Source organism: Chelonia mydas, chromosome 7 (assembly GCF_015237465.2).
Source record: "Chelonia mydas isolate rCheMyd1 chromosome 7, rCheMyd1.pri.v2, whole genome shotgun sequence".
In the NCBI taxonomy this organism is placed as follows: Eukaryota; Metazoa; Chordata; order Testudines; family Cheloniidae; genus Chelonia; species Chelonia mydas.
Genome location: NC_057853.1, coordinates 83,628,347 through 83,641,972, shown reverse-complemented (window position 1 = coordinate 83,641,972; position 13,626 = coordinate 83,628,347). Strand labels below are relative to the sequence as shown.

The 13,626-nt window shown below is 44.2% G+C and overlaps 1 protein-coding gene across 2 annotated transcripts in view; it reads left to right on the top strand.

Moving 5' to 3' along the window:
- SPOCK2 (SPARC (osteonectin), cwcv and kazal like domains proteoglycan 2) overlaps positions 1-13,626 on the top strand; it is a 55,945-nt gene that overhangs the window by 28,982 nt on the left and 13,337 nt on the right. For both annotated transcript variants that reach the window (XM_043551531.1, XM_007066746.4), the window contains 5 exons: positions 585-630; positions 5,794-5,908; positions 10,512-10,626; positions 11,726-11,840; positions 13,134-13,253. In XM_043551531.1, the coding sequence (XP_043407466.1) occupies positions 585-630; positions 5,794-5,908; positions 10,512-10,626; positions 11,726-11,840; positions 13,134-13,253 (511 nt within the window). The remainder of the gene's footprint in view (positions 1-584; positions 631-5,793; positions 5,909-10,511; positions 10,627-11,725; positions 11,841-13,133; positions 13,254-13,626) is intronic.

Genomic DNA, 13,626 nt, shown 5'->3' with positions numbered 1-13,626 from the left:
GTTCTTCAGTTTTCCTATTTGTGAGGTTTGACATTAAATGAACTCACCAAGGACCAAGGCAAGTACAATCCTGGAATTAGATTTAGCAGCTGGACTTTGGTGTGAGGGCACAAGCATGCACATCGTGCAATCCCTCTGCATTGTCCATCTGCACAGTTATGTGAGCAGGCTGGATATTGAAATGTATGAAAATCTCATTGTTGAGTGGTGGATCTGCAGAGCTCTGTGTGTGTGAGGCAAACAAGGTTTTGTGTGTTACAGGTCAGGAATGTTAACAAAGCTGTGTGTGCGTGTGTGTGTGTGAGAGAGAGAGAGAACTAGGCCTTACTGTTTCCAAGAGGACCAAATTCCCATCACCAGCAATGCAGAACACAAAGAATAAACAAACACAATATGAATCTTTGCATTGTCTTTGTAACCACATGTGTAGCCCTCTGCTAGAGTCCCAGCCATGAGGAAGGCATTATTGTTACATCCCCAGGCCAGTGTTACCTTAAACATTGATCAGGCTCGTAGTTCTGAGCATTTGGATTTTGATATTTGGCATGTGCTGTTGACTAAGCTGTTCTCTCTTCCTTCACTAGGATGACTATATCAAGAGCTGGGAAGATAATCAGCCAGTTGATGAAGGTAACTTTATTTCTTGGTTGTGCTCACTTTTTAAAGAGCTGCTGACTTTTCCAGGAAAGGTCCTAATAGAAAGTCCTGTGGCTCTGAACTGAAGCCCTTTCTGAGACGTGTTCTGCACCAATTACTTGATTCTTATGTGGAAACAGAACCTTTGTACCCCCGAGGAAACCCAGCAAGTGGGGCTGCCGATTCAGTGGGTGTCGCTCTTCCCTCTGAGCCCCACCAGCCAGTGAATGGACAATGGAGGTGCCCTCTGTTGGATGAGATTTGAACTGAGGTCTTGACCACTGTGGTCATTAAAGATCTCATTCCACTTTAGTAAGAGTCCGTGTTGTGGCTAAATTCTAGCTTGTGTAAATTCCGCCTGCATTTTCCCTGCAGATTCAGCATGATACAGTATTCTTTACTTAGAATCTGAAGGTTTGGGTAGGGATGCTGCTGCAGCTGTAATCCAGCCTGTGTTTACTATACTTCAGTGTAGAGTTAAATGATCCCCCTTGGCAACTTTTGTAAAGACACTAGATAAATGCTAGGCATTGTTGTTTTGTTTTCATCTGCTCCTGTTGCTGATTCTCCAGCTGAAGTCAGGATCCTTATTTTGACTCCACAATGAATTGCTCTGGAAACAGGCTAGGGTTGTGAAGTCATGGATGATTCTTGTTTCAGGTTCAGGGGGAATGTACTTGAAGAAGCAATGATCCTACCTTTATGAAGCTAGCAATAATCATACAAATGAATGAAGAAACGCACTCCGGAAATATGACAAGTAGGCTAAACTGAATCAGAATAGGTTGTATTTCAGGATTTGCTATGAGGCATCCACCTCCCTTTAAATAAATGATGATACTCTTTGAGTGTTGATCCTTCTGTCCCCCACCCCTCTGCACAATTTTACTGCACTCCTAACAGGTACCTGAACATTGTTCTCATTTGGGCATGATCCCTGAATTGGCTCAGGATACTGTCCCATCCTGCTGGAGGTGTGCTGTTGCCCCGTTGCTATGCCTAGTGCTGGATTTTCCTTCAGCCAGGGCTGAGTCTGCTGTGTGCTATTATGCAACACCATCTACACTCACCTGTGAAAGGCTGTGAAACACAAGGGATCTGCTGGTGTCAGAAGCAGTTTGATAGGCGCTCTAGCTAGCAGCCAGTGCTGCCTGTTGCAGCTGGTCATCTGTCCATGAGGAAGTTCTCTAGGCAGTGGGAGATTGTGTTCACAGAGGATTGGACAACATCTGAGACCCAGCATGTGACGCATTAAAAAAATCTTACGTTTGTTTCTTTGCAGTGCTTGAATTGGCCCCCAAAGTGCAGTTTTATCAAACTGGAGGGACAGAAGCATGGCAGAAATCAGTTCTGCCTCATTTATAGATTCATAAATTCCAAGGCCACTGCTGTGGTCCTCTAGTCGTACTTCCTGTATAACACAGGCCACAGAACTTCCCCAAAAGAACTCCTAGAGCTTTTAGAAAAACATACATTGTTGATTTAAAAATCGCCAGTGATGGAGAATCCACCATGAACCTTCGTAAATTGTTCCAATGGTTAATTACCATCACTGTTAAAAATGTACACCTTATTTCTAGTTTGAATTTGTCTAGCTTCAACTTCCAGCCATTGGATTGTGTTACACCTTTCTCTGCTAGATTGAAGAGCCCACAATCAAATATTTGTTCTCCATGTAGGTACTTATAGATTGTCATCAAGTCACCCCTTACCCTTCTCCTTGTTAAAATAAATAAAGCTCCTAGAGTCTGTCACTGTAAGACACGTGTTCTAATCCTTTAATCATTCTCATGGCTCTTCTCTGAACCCTTTCCAGTTTATCAACATCCTTCTGGGATTGCGGGCACCAGAACTAGATATAATATTCCAGCAGCGCTAGCATGAGTGCCAAATACAGAGGTAAAATAACCTCTCTGCTCCTACTCAGTTTGGATGTTTATGCATCCAAGGATCGCATTAGTACCTTTTGTCACAGGGTCACACTGAGAGCTCATGTTGAGCTGATTATCCACTACAACCCCCAATCTTTTTAAGAGTCACTGCTTCCCAAGTTAGAGTCCCCACTCCTGTAAGTATGGCCTACATTCTTTTTTCCTTGATATATACATTTACATTTAGCTGTATTAAAATACACATTATTTGCACCCAGCTTACCAAGAAATTCCAGTCGCTCTGTCAGTTAACTACCCTCTTCATTGTTTACCACTCCCCCAATTTTTATGTCATCTGCAAACTATCAGTGATGATTTTATGTCCTAAGTCATTCATAAAAATGTAAAGTAGCATAGGTCTAAGAACAGATCCTTGGGGGGGGGATGGCAGGGGAGGACTGCACTAAAAACAACCTCCCTTGATGATGATTCTCTGTTTACAGTTACATTTTAATACTTATCAGTTAGCCAGCTTTTAATCTATTTAATATGTGTTAATATTGTATGATTAAAAAAACTAAAATCAAAATGTTCTGCAGTATCAAGTCAAATGCCTTACAGAAGTCCAAGTATATTATATCAAAACTATTACCTTTATCAATAAAACTTGTAATCTAATCAAAAAAGATATCTAGTTAGTTTGACAGGATCTGTTTTCCATACACCCAGGTTAAGGGCATTAATTATATTACCCTTCCTCAATTCTTTACTAATTGTGTCCCCTATCAGCCACTCCATTATCTTGCCCAGGATTGATGTTAGACTGACAGGCCTATAATTACCCAGGTCATCTCATTTACCCTTTTTAAAATATTGACACAACTTTAGCTTTCTTCCAGTCTTCTGGAATTCCCCAATGTTACAAACCTTATTGAAAATCATCATTAATGATCCAGTGATCTCCTCAGCCAGCTCTTTTAAAACTCTTGAATGCAAGTTATCTGGACCTGCTGATTTAAAAATGTCTAAATTTAATAGCTGCTATTTAACATTCTCCTAAGATGCTAGTGGAATAGAAAGAGAGTTATCATCATCTGATATGACTGCGTCATCTGTTTTTTCCCAAATATAGAACAGTAATATTTATTGAATACTTCTGCCTTTTCTGTATTATTATGGATAATTCTACCATTTCCATCTAGTAACTGACCACCGTTAAACATTTTTTTGTTCCTAGTATGCTTAAATAAACTCCTTATTCTCCTTAACTCTGGTGGCCATAGATTTCTTTTTGTATCCTTTTGCTTTCCTTATGAGTGTTCTACAACTCCTAGCTTTTGATTTATATTTATTGCTACAAAATTCCTCTTTTTTCCATTTGTTATGTCTGCCTTCTCTTCCCCTCTAAACCAAATTGGTTTTTGAACCAATATGGCCTTCTTCTTTGATAGTGGATTTTGGGGCATCTAGTAAAGTATCCTTAAACAATTTCCAATGATCATTCACATTGTCTGATTAAATTCTTTCCCCTGGCTGATTAGGTGCATAATCATTTTCAGCTTTGTAAGACTGGCCCCTTTAAAGCACTAAGTATATATAATTCTGGTCTGAACATTATTCTATTTGCACGTTATAAATGTGATCAAGTCATGATCACTTGTATTTAAGCTACCATAAATTTTAGTTCTGTGATCAGGTCCTCTTTATCTGTGAAGATGAGATCTAATATAGAATTTCGCTGTGTTGGATGCAACACTTTTTGAGTTAGGAAATTGTCATCTGTAATATTGAAAAATAACAAGGATGTTTTGGTACTGTCAGCAAGAGATCTCCAGCATATGTCACTCAGTTGAAATCATGCAGCTCCTTTTCCTACGCATTATAGTTAGGTGCATAAGGAGCTGGTCATCCTGTTCCCTACTCGATTTATTTGGTCTGTAACAGACATTAACGAATTTGTAGTTTTGTGCTTAGTTAGCTTTTATTGTGTTATCCATCACGTCCTGATTTGGAAAGGTCGGGCTCCTGGTCTTTAATCTGCCTGAGTATGGGGCTGCAGTGACTCAAGCTGAATCCCTCTGAGTGCTGCCCCAGCAATAAAGCAGCTCATCAGTGACTAATATCTGTTCTTGACAAGCTGACTTCTTGCTATCCTATAGATAGGACCCCAGTGAGCTGATATTTTTCACAATTCAGAATGTGAGCAAATAAATACATGCCATTTTGTTGACACTATCTCTCTATGTTGTTAGTTATACTTAGCACCTTCTAAATGTTAACTCACCCTAGGCACTGTACAAACACAGAACAAAAAGAAGGTCCCTGCTACAAAGTATTTACAATCCAAGTACAAGACAAGAAAGAACAGATGGATACAGAGAGGCAGACAGGTGGGGGAATGCAAGAAAACATTGAGACAGTATTGGTCAGCATGATAGGCAGAGGTCTGAGAACAGCTGTCTAACTATTGTCAAGGTTTTTGTCATCATAACAAAGGAGAGTTTTAAAGATGGATTTGAAGGAGGACACTAAAGTAAATGTGAAATGACTTAACAAGGATCATTTGGAGAGTCTGCAGTAGAGCTAGGTTTAAAACTTGGACGTTCATGGCTCCCAGTCCTATGCTCAAACCACTTGACTACACTTTTCTTAAACTGCAGAACATCGTGTTGTCAGATAATACAGTTTTGCAGGAGCTACCCTTTTGAAAAAGGAATGCAGGACAACCCTATGCTCTAGAACATTCTGTGTTCTGGGGAAACAGGCTTTTTACAGAACCCCATAAAATCTGTTTAACACAAAATCCTGTGTAGACCGGGTTGAAATTTTACAAATTTTGATTTTGCAACAAAATGGTTCATTGAAATTTCAGTGCATAAAACTGGACACATTATTTTGCAAAAATTTCATTCTGCTTTTTGGCCAGGTATAGAGCTGGTGGAAAAAGTCCAAATTCTGATCGGAAAAAAATGGCTGAACTTTTTGAGAAATGTTCATGGTGTTTTTCACTGTACTCTAGTCCTTTCCCACTGCCAATAGTCAGCAACATATAATGTCCATATTCTAATCCATGACAAGTACCAGCTTTAAACTGACTGTTACAGATGTTCATCTCCTGTGTTGTGTGCCCTCCTAAAATGAATATTAAGACACAAGACCTACATTGAGGCAGTCCTCTCTGAGACTCTCCTGCCTCATTCAGGGCGGTAGTAACTGTAGCGGAGGTGGTAAGAGAGATAAGGGCTGTTTGGTATACTAGCTATTCACTTTCTTTTTCTGTCTTCAGGTTTGGACACAACCAAGGACCCCTGCCAGAAAGTGAAGTGTAGCCGGCACAAAGTTTGCATTGCCCAGGGCTACCAGAGGGCTATGTGTATTAGCCGCAAAAAGTTAGAGCACAGGTAAGAGAGGGTCTTGGGTCTGTACAAGATTTCTGAAATGGGATTGTCTCTGTTACGATTTATTGCACTGGAGAATACAGAGGCATTCTCCTCCCCACCTCTCCCACCGTCTCTCCTTTTAATACACTGATTCCAGAAATGTCCATTAGGACAGGTGATATGCTTGCATATTGTGCCAATTCCTATGGTCCGGAAAAATAGTGACATGAACAATCTCACTTGGCAAACAATGCTATAAAGGGGTAAGGTCACAGTTAATAGGTCATGCAGAGAGATGTACTCTAGTGATCATTTTTGGCAGGATCAGACTTGGACAGATGCTGTAAATGGTATTAATCCATTAATTTAAAATCAGTTCTTGAATTCGCTGCTCTTTATAATAATCTTCTTGACTCCTATGGGAGAACTTTTTCTTGTTTCCTAATTCTTACCAGTGTTTTTTTTTACTCTGCTGCACCAACGCACACTGTTTTATTATTCTGGGGTTGACTGTAAATGCAGAGCAGCTGGGAATGTTTTTTGATCTGTTTTGTTTGTTTTATAAGAAAACAGGATCAAAGCTTTTAAAAAAACAAATAACCCTAACTCTATAACAGAGGTACTTTGCAAACTGACTGAGAGGGAAAGAGAAAGTGGTTTGGCCCACTTGACCACGACAGTGTTTTTAACAGTGCTAAACACCGATAGGCCACATTATTGCTAAGCCAGGCCTTAAATGGGAGTGATGGACAGGTGGTTGGATGCTGTTGTAATCCACATGGTCAGCTCCTAGTGGACACAGAAATCCAAGTCACATTCTCATCTTTATTCCTGTGTGACAGGCAGACCCGGAGAGCCCGCACAATCTGGCATGAGCAAAGACTTTCTTAATCAACAGAGGTGAAACTTGGCCTGGATTTTTCTATCCACTTGCGGCCAGGTAGATTCTTACCTCAAGCAGCAGTACCAGGGACAGAGCAGGAACGCTTAAAGAGCACTGGGCTTTATTGGACAGCAAAGACTGAGGATCATTTTTTTTCTGAACCTTCCTGTATCCCATACTCTAAAGTTCCTGGCTGAGTCTTTTACAACTGGCAGTGTATTCTGGGTATGGCTGTTCTTGTTGCAGGTTTGGGCTCTAAGTGGTAAAGACAGAACCCTCTCTAGGGATGGGACCATGGAGTAGAAGGGACAAAACAACAATGCTAGTTGGAGGGACCTAGGCAGGCTATTAGGGTGTGGGAACATAGGTGAACCAGCCCTCCCCCTTTCTAGGAGGATGGAACTTGGAGGTAATTTGCTCTGAACCCCTCCTGTTTTCTTCAATGCCATGGATGGGCTTGGGGCAGCTCCACAGACTGGAAGTTATAATTAAAGGTGATCTTGGCGCTTAGTGTCTTCAGAGGTGATCTCCCCTTCCCCCAGGATTTGATCTTAAGAACAATGAATGCATGCCTGAAGGGCCCTGAGCGCCATAACGGAAATAGTTACCAACAGCACTCAAAAGCCTTGTCTACGCTGGCAGCAGCATGTAGGGCAGGGGTCTCAAAGTCCCGTCCCATGGGCCATCTGCGGCTCAGAACCTCCCCGCTGCGGCCCACGGAGGAGAGACGCATGCAGACACGCTGCTGGCAATGTCTGCTTCAGGCACTGCTCCCCACAGCTCCCATTGGCTGGGGGGGAGAGGGACAGAGATACCATCACTAGTCGCCGGGCAGAGTCAGCCATGGAGGCAGCATCACTTTTTTCCACAATGAATATAAATGAGTCAAAATAGCGAACACAACTATCTGAGGCACGCCTTGCTGCTATCCTGAAGGTTTCAACTGCTCGGTCACTGAGGCCAAACATCAACAAACTGACAGAACTGAAGCATTGCCAGGTGGCTGGCCAACACTAAAAACTCTCTGGCAGGCGAAGAATTGTATAAAGTTGTATGACCGTTTTATTATTTCTAAGAAATTTGAAATAAAAAATACAATATAAACGTTTTCTTTTCTGAACACCATCTTCAGTGACATTATTGGCCCGCTGGGAGGACTTGAGGCCTGGCACTGGCCCTAAGGTAAATTGAGTTTGAGACCCCTGATGTAGGGCTACATGCCACAACGAAAAGCAGGCTGTGATCACACTGTGATATGTAGCTACATGCCTCAGTGAAAGGCTCTGGCAGGAGGGAGGCAGAGGAGAAAGGCTCTGGCAGGAGGGATCTGCCGGAGTCTTTCCCTGATGCCTCCCCCCACCAGAGCCTTTCCCCAGGGCTGGAGCTTTTCACGGTGGTGGGGAAAGGCTCTGTCATTGAGACACTACGCTGTTAAACATAGCAGTGTAGACAGGGGAGCACCGCTTGTGCGTGTTGTGAGCCATGTAGGATATATACCTTATGGTTTTTGTGTGTTTTTACTCTACTCACTAAGCAGTGCCTTACCGTTTACACTGCTATTTATGTCTGTGCTAGGGGGTATGCAGCGTCTGTATTCTGCAGTAAGTGTAGACATAGCCTGGCATGTTTGTGCTATGTCTGGAAGATCCCCATAGCCAGCAAAGCAAATGAAGTGGAATAGAAACCTACTCCTCCAAACTAAAGAGGAAACAAAAAGTTGTTGGGCCTTGCCTGGAATAACGCTTCAGGCATAGGCTGGCAAGCAGGGTCCAAGAGAGTTCCCAGAGTCGCATCCCCTATTGTATCAATTGAATTGGAATATATGGGCCCAAAGGTGTTAACATAACCCAGTCACTGCCCAACATTAAACAGTTTTAAACAAGGTTCGGGGTTTGGTACACAAAGACCTCAGCCTGATTGGTTCCATGGCAAACAAACCATTAAAAATTCTTTTAGCCCTTTATTAAAGACACAAAAAAGAAGGAGAAACAGTTAAAACCTTTGGAATGTAGACATTAAGGCTTTCATTTTAGCAACTTTCCTTGTTCCGTTTCTCTGTAGCTGAAGAGATTTTTAGAAGGAAAAACTTTGTTTGACAGTCTTTGAGATAGTATGAAAGATGGTAATAACTGTCCTTTTTGGGGAAAAGAGAAGTTAGTTAAGATGGTCTGGAGCTGTTGTTTGTTACTGTTACAGTCTGATCCCGTTTCCTACAAGACAAACCAAACCAAACGCACACAAAAAGGGAGAGAAAAGAATAGTAAGGATAGAAAATGCAGTTTCTGTCACTGGTGTTGACTCTTGCTTGCAAGTCTCTGCTGCAGAAACACAGGCCCAGTACATGGTCTTATCAGCCAGTCTGAGACTTAGAAAATTTGTACCAGCATCTGGCTGTTCAGGGCATTACATTTAGCTACCTGTTTCTGGTCACAGACTGACAGCAGTGTTGCAACATGTTCCCCCTTGGCCATCTAAGTCAGACTCTTATAGACAGAAGAAAAAAGAAGAGGAATAGGGAAGACAAGAAATATGGTGGGGAAGGAAAAGAACACACACGGGTAGAGAGTGACAAAGTCTCACGTCCCAGGTGGTGGTTGGAGTTTAGCTGAAGCCAGTGGAAGTGGCAATGTCATCTGGGTTCCTCTGGTCAGGACAGTTTTCAGGATTAGGATGAAGAAGGTCTGGGGTCCCAGGAGACAGTGAGGCTGGCAGACATGATGGTGAAACTCATTCCTTCCCCTTCTCTTCTTTCAGCCATCCAGCATTACGGTTAGCCAGTTTGACACCCCCTCCTCCCCCCGCCGCCCCCAATGTTTCTCTCTGAGGACCCCAAACGGGGAGTGGTAGGTGGGATAGTCCATCCTCATTATTTTGTCCACCAATAGGCCTAATTTCTTACCCCAATTTTAGTTCACTGATTTCTGGTCGTCTTCTTCTCCTTATTTACCAGTGATAATCTTAACACAGCCCTTAAGTGGTATCAGTAAATCCTTTCCTGTTTAAATTAATGCAGTCTTTCCAGCTCCTTCTTACATCTTTTCTTAAACAATTTTATATAACTGGTCACTGTGACAATTTATGAACTTGCACTCACTTTTTACAGTTGAGCTTCCAATTAGGTAAAGTTGTAGGCCTAGTTATCTCAATGGCCCTCAATGGAGAAAGCCCTGCCTCACATGTACTTTGGGGTGGTGGTTTGTTCCAGTTCCAGCAGTCAGAACTACATTAACAGGACACTGATTACCACCAGGCCCCTCAGGCAGACTGGCCCTGCCTGAGCCCATTGCCTTGCACCCTACAGTGTTGGTGTCTCCCCCATTTGTTTTTCTGTGGCCTTTAAGAATCGCCTTGTTCTCTCTGCTCTTGTACCAATTGTTCCCTTGGGACTGGAGCGCCACCTCCCACCTGCCTTTCCTAGCAGTCTTGAGACCCAGGTAAGACAATCAATTCCAGTATCACTTGGGCTTCGGTTCTAAATCTGTTGCTCCAAAGATCACTTCTCCCCCACGCTTCCTCCCCTCTCTCTCCCCAGTTTGACAGGCGGGTGAACAGCTGCCTGCAGGCCTGCAAAATGAGAACAATTGACCACAGAATAATAAAAATAACAGATTTCTTTGGGGAACCAAAGAGCAGAAGCCTTGAGCAAGTTCTGTTGGGAAGCGAGGAGGTGTGGGAGAACCTACCTAGCACCTATCCATCTCTCTGTGTGTGTCTCTCTCTCTCCCTGCCCCCCATGGATAGAATCAAGCAGCCTGCCCTGAAACACCATGGAAACAAAGAAAGCTTTTGCAAACCATGTTACATGACCCAGCTCGCATCTGTCTGCGGCACTGATGGACACACTTACAGCTCTGTGGTGAGTGGGGTGGAAAAGGCTCATATACGGATAAGGAGCGTGGGTGTCAAAGGGTTGGCTGTGGGGAGTGGCTGTGCTTCATGGCTTCCAGTGAAGAGCCAGCTATAGTAGTGCGGCTCAGGTCTGCGTTGGTGTTCACAGCTATATCTGCAACAGTTCCCCAGCCACACTCCCTGGGTTTGGTGCGGAGGCACAGGAATGACTGAGGAGTTTGGCTCAGTTGTCCATGAGGGGAGTACCAGGCGGGGTGACGTGATCTCATGCTGGGGACATGGTGTCACTCGGTGCTGGATTCTGCATGGTGGTGTGGTGGTAACATTAGCAGTGGATATATTGTGCATTGGGTACGGTACACCAAAGCTTTACAGGGCAGCATGGCCCAGTAGTGAATCACAGCTCGTTTGGGAAAGCTGTGCTGACCTCGTTTTGTTGCCTGTAGATCTGGTAACTAGAAGATGGGAGTCTCTATCAGTTAAGCCTTTATCCTCCGCTTTCAGAGCTGCCAGAAAAGTGCATGCGCTTCCTCACAGATTTCTAAGTGGGTATAGCCTGCACCCTGATTTAGCAGGGCTGCAAGAAACCCACCTTACTCAGGGAGCTCAGTTCCAAGAGCCTGCTAGTTAGAGTGGGGATGAAATAACAGAAAGCAAGGTTGATTGGAATGCTCTGGCCTGTATGGTTCTGTATAGACAATATTGCTGATTGGGTAGAAGGTGGTCCCTGCAGAGACCTCTTCTGCTCCTGGACTTGGGCTTGCTTGAAAAGGTTACACAAAAGTCGACGCAAGATCAGTGGAATGGACTGACTCTATTAATGGGGCCTTGCTTTTTGGAACAAGCCCTGGGGAGCGTGGAAACACATTTCTATAGGGCCCCTGCTTAGTTATGCATATTCTGGAGGTGGTGGGTCGGCTCCCTGCTCTCACACCTGTAACCTGGTGGGGCTTTGCACTCAGGTGGGATCATGCTTGTTACCCAGGAGATTGGTTGGAGTTTCCTTTGCCATCCAAGAATCAAACATGGTTTGGGTGGTGTGAGCTGCAGAGTACTCAGAGCGGGATCATGCTTATTACACTGACTCTTCCTGCTCCTTCTCTCAGTGTAAACTGGAGCAGCAAGCCTGCCTGACCAGCAAGCAGCTGGCAGTGAAGTGTGAGGGCCAGTGCCCCTGCCCAACCGAGCATGGCCCCACCTCAACCACAGATGTCAAACAAGGTAAGAGAGAGGCTGCTATCTAGTTTGTTTTATTCCCCATGGATATAAAATAAATAAACAAAGTGCATGTCCCGTGATGGGGAGGACAGGACACAAAGAATAATGTGCCAGCACAGCTGGTCTTGGGCTCGTGGACTAGGTCAGTGAGATAGTTCCTTGCCCTCCATCTCCCGAACAAAATACATGAGAGAACCCATCTCCTGCTGCAGGAGAAGTGAGCCTAGCTGCTTCTGCTAGAGTCAGTGTGCATAATTTGAAATGTTTTCCAGGGACAATTCTGTAAAGCAGAAGGCAGTTCAGGAGCCACTAAGACCCCTCAGCCATTGGGCTTTGTGTACCATATTACTTCTGCATGTCAGTACCTTGGACGCTAAATAAATAATCAATAGTGATAGGAGAGGAGAAGGCAAATGGAGGGTCAGCTCCAATGAATGGCAAAACTTCCTTTGACTACAGTGGGAGCTGTCTTGGCTCTAAAGGCAGAGCCTGTAGTAGGGAGAGGGAGTCTAACAGACACAGAAGGGAGAGCAAGAGGTGAAGGCACAAAGCAGGAAGAAGGAGAAAAGAATGGAAATCAAAGGGGTTGCAAGAGAGAATGAGAGAGGAGAAAAGATGAGTGCATGAGGGACAGTACGGACAGTACAGTGAGATGGATGATGTTGTAACAATATGGAAGTGCCAGCAGAAACGTTCAGGCAGCATACTGTTTTCCTGGAGCGAACTGTTTGGAAGAGACACTTCCTGGGGATCTCTCTGAGAAGCCAGGAGGTCGAAGAAGCCAAGTTGTAAGCAGCCCCAATAGAGCTAGAGTTTGTTCATTAATCCTGCGTCAGAGTGATCTCTTATATGGCAGAAGATCTAGGCGCAACTAAGCATAGAACAGCTGTGGAGAAAAGGAGCCGAGAGAGAGAAGTCATCCAAGGGCAGGCTAAGTGCCCAGCCCAGAAACCTGGGGAAGGTGTGAGGGTGGTGGTGCCAGCAAGGATTGGGAGAGTGCTGGTTGTTGTGGAGGTCACTAGCTGGAGGAGTGCATTCATTAGGGGAGACCTTTTGGGACTGCCTACCCATCTTTCTCCTTTTTACTTCTGTCCACCCTAGAGGCTATGACAACAGGCCTCCTCTATCACCATCCCCAGAAATGGTGGGTACCTCTGTTTCCATGCTCCCAAAGCCATGTTTGTGCCCCATGCTAGGTAACTACCCTAGCTATCCAATAATGGCATCCATTTCCATCCTCCCAGCCCTTGCTGGCAGCTGGGGTGCTTGTTTAATAGTTTGCCATTTAATTTCCAGAGACTTGTACCGGGCAGGACTTAGCAGACCTGGGCGACCGTCTGCGGGACTGGTTCCAGCTCCTACATGAGAACTCCAAGCAGAACAGTTCTGGAAACCCAGGGGCCAATCCAGTGAATGGTACGGAAACTGCAGATCTGTCATTTATGGATACACTAACCCCCTCCCTCATGCTGGTTGTAATGAAACGGGAACAAAGGTCTGCAGAGTGATGGAGACTGTGCTCAGTGCAGTCAGGTCTGGTGCATGCATTTCAGTTTGCTAACTTCAGTGTCCATTAGTTCCATTCTTCCTGCCTCTGTGGCAGAGTGGGCTGAAATGCAGACCATGATTAATATGGTCTAGGATTTCTCATATTGGGGCACTGCAGTTGAACCTTTGCCCCTTATCCAATATGGATAGCCACTATCCTACCATATAACTGCTAAGCATCCAGACACCTGCTTCTCTTGCCTCTTGTTGTTGTCACTAGTTTAATGGTGACACAGGCATA